Source organism: Lycium barbarum, chromosome 6, assembly GCF_019175385.1.
Source record: "Lycium barbarum isolate Lr01 chromosome 6, ASM1917538v2, whole genome shotgun sequence".
NCBI classification, from domain to species: Eukaryota; Viridiplantae; Streptophyta; class Magnoliopsida; order Solanales; family Solanaceae; genus Lycium; species Lycium barbarum.
Window position 1 is genome coordinate 92,944,291 of NC_083342.1, and position 7,922 is coordinate 92,952,212.

General features: G+C 36.3%; 1 protein-coding gene across 1 annotated transcript; it reads right to left on the reverse strand.

Moving 5' to 3' along the window:
* Positions 1–5,872: 5,872 nt before the first annotated feature.
* Positions 5,873–6,883, reverse strand: LOC132599811 (germin-like protein subfamily 1 member 17). The gene is made up of 2 exons (XM_060313008.1): positions 6,720–6,883; positions 5,873–6,591 (listed from the first exon to the last, which is right to left on the reverse strand). Exons 1-2 carry the CDS (start codon positions 6,841–6,843, stop codon positions 6,041–6,043), a joined length of 675 nt encoding a protein of 224 aa, XP_060168991.1. The 5' UTR covers positions 6,844–6,883; the 3' UTR covers positions 5,873–6,040.
* Positions 6,884–7,922: the final 1,039 nt, after the last annotated feature.

A 7,922-nucleotide genomic window follows, 5' to 3' on the forward strand; every position in this document is an offset into this window, starting at 1 on the left:
ATGTTAGCTGTTAATCATGATTATGAATTCCTTAGCTCATCTTGCTCATTCTCGTGAGCGAATTATAGAGGACTGAGAGAAAAAGAATTATTGGTACTATTCACATGAGATACTTTGCTCTAGAGAACAGACATGGCATGGTGCATTATACATGGAGGACGTAACATGGAACATGCGTACATGGGAACGTGATTCATATGGCATGAAACGTGAATAGGATGACATGGGGCATGGGACCATGAAAAATATGGCGTTTATATGAGTACCTACATACCATGGCGTATGGACTTGAGTTCATGAGTATTGAAGTAAGACTAAGGCGTTAGTCTGACTTGCATAGAGCACAAGTTGTAGGCTAACTCTTGGGTACTCAGAGACTAAGGCATGGATAAAACATTACCTTTATAATTTAGATATACCGAACAAAATAGGACATGGTTCAACATAGCTTACTCTTATCACCGTGAGTAAACGCCCGTGTTATAAATAAGGCACATGAAAGAATAGATTATAGGCATGTATAACTCGTTCCTCGAGCATCTAAGACATGGATAGAAAGTCACGTTGAACATAACGAGACCTAGATACTTAGCGAAAGGAAAAAGGAATCATGTCGTCATGATCGTAAAACATTAGCTAAAGGAACATAAGCATGAATTACATAGAAGCATGGATAGGACATCCATCTTGGTTCACCTTCATTATTATCTCACAAAATCATTGTTACAATACCGCTATAAATGGAATGCATAGCGAAATGAATTGGGGCACGAGTACGTGGTAACATGGATAACATAATCATAGAGGTCAAGATCATCATCAGATTTGAAAAGCACTTAGATGAAAGGACATGAGTATAAAAGCATGACAGATACGTGAGACCTGAATGCTGTTTTTTTTTTAACTTTAGACACGAGCACACCTGATGTGCAAAACATGAAAGGACATTCCCTTGCATACCTTACTATCGTATGAAGTCTTAATTCTTGTATCTTAAACATGGAGTGTAAAGCTCTAACATGGGCATGATATGGGTATGAAAGGCATGAGTAGAGTACGTCTGGTCATTAATACCACATAATACATGAATTACTCTGGAATTGGAACCGTTATACCCTTAAAACCCACTATTCGCTCTAGAACTTTATCTTATATCATAATTACCTAGTACTTGATCTCAACAACATGATAAAAATCACATTTTACGCATCTTATTTTGGGTTCATAAAACTGTGATGCTCTAACATAATCTCCTCAACACCTATCAACTTACGAAACACATAATCTATATCGGTACCTTATCACACAATCTCCCCCTTAGTTCAAAACTTAACATTTAAAGCCTATGGATCTCTCGAGTTAGCGATAAGTGGTCATCTAGTGGCTCTGCTAATCTCCTCAAAAATACTGACGACTCATTTCTTCCGCTTACTTCAAGCAAGTCTTACGTACTGGGAAAACTGGATTACTTAAATGAACGGGTTTCTAATGTACATAACTCGCATGCTAGCTTTGTCAGTCTTAGGGAAAACTCTTTTCTGATAACTCTTAAAGACTCTTCTTCTGCAGCTTGCTCTCTTACTGCTTAGATGGTTTTGTTCTTTCACCAATTTCTATACCTCAAATTTATCTTAAACCCTTTGGGTTCTAACACGCCTTCGGTGTATTCAAACAGTTACCTTAGTAGTGTTAACTTGACAAAGTAACACAAATCGTACTTCTACTAACTCTGTTGAAAATTTCTAATTCACTGTGTCTATTCAAACTTACTCACGATGCTTCTGTTGACCACTTACTAGCATCATAATCTCTAATTCTTCTCTGAGTACTAAAGTGAAGCATAAGGTTATTTCTAACTTTTCCTCCTTATCTGACTCTATTCTAGAGTTGTATACTATCTTTCTGAACTATAGACATGGATCACACTTAGGGAAATTTCATCTGTCTTAAACAAGGAATTGGATCAACTAACCCCAAACTCTCTATACACTTTCAAAATTTATATCATACTATACACCAGGGATAAATATTTAATCACATAACCTAAGAGAGAATTGTCATATCTTTTATCTCGTAGTAATATCTGCTTCTTTTAGTAGCTTACTAACGTCATACTCTCTAGGTCTGATCTGAATAAGCTGAAATAATTTAAAACTAACCCTACAAAAATTTATATCGTCTGCTCGTGGTTTTCTTATCGCATCAGTCCCTTCTTAGTCATGTGCATAGATCATATGACAAAAATATATATATCCTTAAAAAAAAGTCGAGACTTTCTAGTATTACAGGTGATTGGCTCTTAGGCTATTTCCTACTTAAAACTACCGTGAACAATTTATGCCTGCTGCGGTTAACTTCATAACATCCTACCTCGTGGGGTCTTAAATATGAACCATCACCCTTATACGGTAGCTCCATGGTTAGATAATCCAAATAAACTTATTCTGTAAGGTATTTAACCTATGTATACTGCCATGCCGAAACTTGTTTTTAAAAGGGTATTATCACCTGATAAACACACCATGCACTATTTTTATAAGTCTTGGGTCTCGAATTTTCCTTCTCGTCGCTTACGCATTCGATACGTTTAGAATGCGATGGAAAGAGAATGTTACCTACTGCTCTAAGCTTCATGACACGAGTTAGAATAATTCCTGATGCCTCTATCGGAGAGAAACACATCGATAACGACTAGCTTTACATCTTCCTCATCCATTGAGACTAGGCGTATTCGGTAGAATGAGAAACAAACATGAGTTCGGGTGATTTTTGAGAACACAGCTCTATTGCACAATCTAGAGTTGAAAGAAGTGAGACAATCTTAAATGTCTTGGTGGTCAACTGTTTATATGTGTGGGCGCCACACACATATAAAAGTGACCCCACTGGACACGGTTTCATAGACTCCCTAAGACACTTGAACCTAGGGCTCTGATACCAAGCTTTGTCACGCCCCGAACCATGGCCTGGGCGAAACACGGCACTCGGTGCCATACTGCATGTGACCGAGCGAACCACATGGCTTGCTTGTCAACATGGACATCAAAACAATATAATCTATATGATGCAATTTAAATGAGTCATGAAAATGTAATTTGCGGAATAAAGTCTTGAAATTATCTCTTAGTGGTGAAGAAGAAGGCATCATTTGGTCTTTTAATTTTAAGACTCATTTAATTGGGATTGCTGACATGACCTCTTATGTGGCAACGTAATGGGACACAGTGGACAGGCCTGGCTCACGACATTGGCCACAGTGGACAAGGGTTAAATATAGGGGTAAATATTATAACTATTGTAACGTTAGGGGTATAAGTGGACTGATAGTATAACGAGGGGTAAATATGAACTATTTCTCAAAGTAGAGGGGCAAATCAGGCCCTTTTCCCTTAATTGGCACTACTAGCACATATATTTTAACAGAGCGCAAAAGTAACCATTCGGCAAATCACAAGGATAATTTTAGACTTTTTTTATTTAAAAAAAAAATTTAATCCTTTTTAATAATTTTGTTAGCTAAGTTGGAAAATAAGGACAAGTATTTAGCAGCAAAAAATGGGAGAATGCCAACAAAAATGAGGGTTAATAACAGATAGAACAAACAAAACAGTAACTACACTAACCAAATCGGCTATGAAATTTGTTGTATTTGGCTGTTGATCCGTGAGCTATTATAGGATTAGGTCTTTCATTATTGATTGAATTGGTTATTTTGGTCGTTTTATGGCATTACATGATTTTACTGTGCTTACAGTCAATTTTGTCGATAATGCTGGTAGCTACACTGTGTAGCATGAGGATGCACGTGCTACTAGAAGAAGAGCTGATGCGCGTGGGAAACGACATAGAGCCTGTTTGGATGGGCTTATGCCTATAAGCTGCAAACAACTTATAAGCTAAAAAAAAATAAGTTGGGGTAGTCTAACTTATTTTTTTTGGCTTATAAGCTGTTTTCAGCTTATAAGCTGCTTTAGATAAGCTAAGTCAAATGGGCCCAATTATTTTTTTTAGTTTATTTTAAGCACAAAATGACTTTAAGCTGGCCAGCCAAACACTCAAAAAAGCTGAAAACAGCTTATAAGCAACTTATAAGTCAATCCAAACGGGCTCATAGACTTAATGCTCATGAAACTGTTCAACAGATCAATTTTGCCTTGCGTATTTTAGAAGACATGTCTACCTCTACACTTAATGACCCTCTCTTTGAGCGTTACAAGAAACTCGGTTGTTATATTTCTCCCTTAAAGAAAGAATCAGATTATTGTAAAATGATTGTGAACTACTCGGAAAAAACATACGAGCCGGTCAGAGTTGGAGATATGGTAACATTTATTTTTCCTTTCCAACTTATCACTTCCAAAATTTTGAACTTAGTGATTGCCCCTTCCCTTGACAAGATCAATAACTTGCCAATAAAAATGTTCTCTCTGGTGTAGTAAGTAATCTCTAATTGGCATACAATTCTCGGTTGATGGCTGGTTCCATGGTGATGAATATTATTGTTGATCAACTGATATTGGCATCATGCAGTTCAATTTTTTTTGACACACTTCCAGGAAGGTCTCTTGCTTTCAGTTTGTTCACCTCCTATATTGAGGTACACGGTTCACTTTGTAGAAGAAAATGATTTTAAGTTTTTTTTTTTTAGTTTACAGTTGCACTAACTATTAATATATGTGTGCACTTTGGAACAACCATCGTTCACTCAGATGTCGCAGCAAAATATGGTTTCACAACTATAGACAGGCCAAAAGGTTTCTTGGTATCACCATTCCTCCTATAGTAGTAAAGAGACCATTGAAGAAAAATATATGCTCAAATATTGCTCTTTGCTACCAAAGTATTTAATATTTGTGTGATATTACATACTGTTGAGACGCATTGCGCGCTGTTATCTTGAAACAAGGGTTAAACCAATTAATGAGAAATGTTACTCGAGTTCTATTGAGAGATCAACACTCAAATGTTGCTTTAATGGATAAGTTGAATAGTTAGTTCTTCCAAGTTTTTGATTTTATACTGTGCAGATAACATCACAGAATTTAGTTGTGTTATTTGAGTAGTTTAATGTATATCTTCTGCATCGCTTTTAGAATACTGACAATATTTTTGAATTGGCGGGTATTTATAAACGGAATGAGGGAGAGTGTTTCTTCAATGATCTGCTTAAAAGATGTTCCTCTTGAAGCATTCAAGACTATGCTACTAGAATTCATATACAGTGGAGAACTTAGCAGATGACTTTGAAGTAATACTTCTTCATCAGGAGTGCTGCAAAATACTTCTGGCGTAACTCTCAGAGGTAATCTTGTGATTCTCCCCTCTTTACATACACACTTCCGCAACTACATTCAAAAGAATGAAGTGATGATGCAGCTCTGACTTGTTAGCATGCGCAGAGCCGTTTTATGACAATGAGCTATAAATATTAGTAATACCTTTCATCTATATGCCAATTAAAGAATGAAGGGGTTGGAGTTCTCCTATTGGAAAGAGGTTTAGAAACTTTTTCTATTATGCCAAGTTTAGTGCACGAGAGAAGAAACCACTTTGGCTTTGCATTGTGATCTATGAGTCCAATCCTTCCAGTGATATCATCTGTTCCCTCATGTAAACTCATCAACAACCCTGTGAGAGGATATTCTCGATGCATTTTAATTATTATATCAACTTTATTAACAGTTGCATTACTATTCAATTTATATTCTCCTCTTTCTGATCTTTGATATTTGTTGTTATTTAGATTCAATTTAAAATGTTGGATCCGTGCTTGCACCAGCAAGGCTAATCTAGTATGTAACATATAGCCTAAGTTCAATAACTTAATTTCACTTTTCAACAAAAATTTCAGCAAGACAAAGAGGACAGAAGATTAGGGAAAATTCCAGCTTCCATGAATGAATAAGTTCACTCCAAATACAGGAAAAATACAACAAACAGTAATTATTAGAGAAAAGTATTATTCCAACGCTTTCATAAGACGGTGGTTATTAGACAAAAGTACACTACACAGAATCACATTTTTAATGACATATATAGCCTAAGAGAATTTCTTTCGAAGTTCTGCAATCTGTGTCTTACTAAGATGGAAGCCTTCAGCAAGAACGTCGTCTAGAACAGGTGGATTTGAAGCAAAGATTGAATTAGGAATCATGACAAATCCAGGATTTTGACTATTGAAAACGGCGAGAACTGTAGCTTTTTTATGTCCCACATTATACAGGAAGTGAATAAGACCTTTTGGGAAGGCAAACACATCTCCAGGATTCAAGATTTTGGAAAATAGACGACTCTTAAAGAAGTTTGCAACATCAGGGACAAAAAATCCTACATAGACATTACCCTCCAGGAGAGTTATCAGCTCAGCAGCTCGAGGGTGCGTGTGAAGTGGGAGAAGACATTGTGGTTCCAAGTCAAGACGACCAACAGAAATACCAAGAGTGTTAAGTCCAGGCATGTTCTTAACATCCACAGTCTTTGTAGCAAAACCTAACCCGGGCACTACATTTCCACTAACATTAAGACCTGAAGCAAAGAAATCATCTGCTTTTGCAAGCTTTGGGTCTTTGCAAATCTTTCCATTCACGAAAACTGCACAGGTCAAATAAAATGAAGCTAAGAATATTATTCAGCTAACAGGTGACAGAAAATTATACAACATATATACAAAAACTAAGCCTCATTCCAAAACAAATAAGTATTATAGAAGGATGATTTACCTGAAGCCTTAGAGTCGTTAACTGCAACACATATATCCTGTAGAGGGTTGTTATCATAAGCATACGCAAGGGAAGAAAAGAAAGCAGTAATGGCTAAAGTTGTTATGAACCAGCACATGCTCATTGTTATGCTTTGGGTTTCTTATGATTTTTTTAAACAACCAGATTGGTGTGACTATTTATACTCTCATCTAGTTGAAATATAAGAGAAAACTAATATGTATTGAAAATCTTGCATCAACTCTATTTGGTAGGGCTAGTACAGAGTTAAAGTTCCACATGAACCAATTCTATGGTGTAACGAAATTATGTAGAGATTCACAAATTTTTCAGTTAGGAAGAGGGTATTTTTAGGCTAGAAAATAACACTAGGGGTTTTGAAATACCAATAGATAGATGAGCATAAAAGTAATACATACTGAATAGGTTAGGTATAATTTGATCATTCTCCGTAAAATAAACCAAAGTTCAGTATTCTGCGCTATCTTAGCATATTTACCTATTAGTTATACATAATCTCATTATAACGGTAACCTACAAGCATTGCCAAACCTGAAACCATTAGTCTCTAAAAAAGCATTTATCAGAAATGCCAGCCAAACATTCCTAGATTTCACCCTCTTACACCTCCACCCGAAACTCAAAACCCGCAAATCACAAGGATTATTTTAGACTCCTTTTATTAATTAAAGTTTTAAATCCTTTTTAGTAATCTCGTTAGCTCAGTTGGAAAAGAAGGGCAAATGTATGCATTGACCTAAGCTTTAATGGAAAGCAAGACTAAACCTTTTCGCAAACCACAAGGGCAATTTTGGACCTTTTCCCTAATATATATAATGGAGCCTTAAAACAAAATGAAAAATCGGAAAAATGATTTATTCCCCTTTCTAAGAGGAGGAAGGATCTTTGGTTGGTATATCATTCCCGCTCCTTTCTTAGTATATTATTAGCCTTGGGACACCTATGCCAAAAGCTTACTGTGCAATTTGCATGAAATCTATTTTTCAACTTCAAACTAGTTAAGTGCGGCAAGTTAACAAACAAAACACTTCTTGTAACCAAAACAAAAACCCTTTGGATCAGCAAAGGCTTGTTCTGGACCACGTCGCTAGATTGCAACTTTAACCTTCCTATTTGAGTAAGGAATGAATATCTGACCCTATTGTTGTTCAAGTTTCAACCGACGACTGGGCCTAGTGGTGC

Excerpts from the sequence above, each read along its gene's own strand:
- LOC132599811 (XM_060313008.1), bottom strand. The coding sequence starts at position 6,843 with ATGAGCATGTGCTGGTTCATAACAACTTTAGCCATTACTGCTTTCTTT. Across the intron at positions 6,592-6,719 it reads TAACGACTCTAAGGCTTCAG|TTTTCGTGAATGGAAAGATT; the intron begins GTAAATCATCCT and ends TGACCTGTGCAG.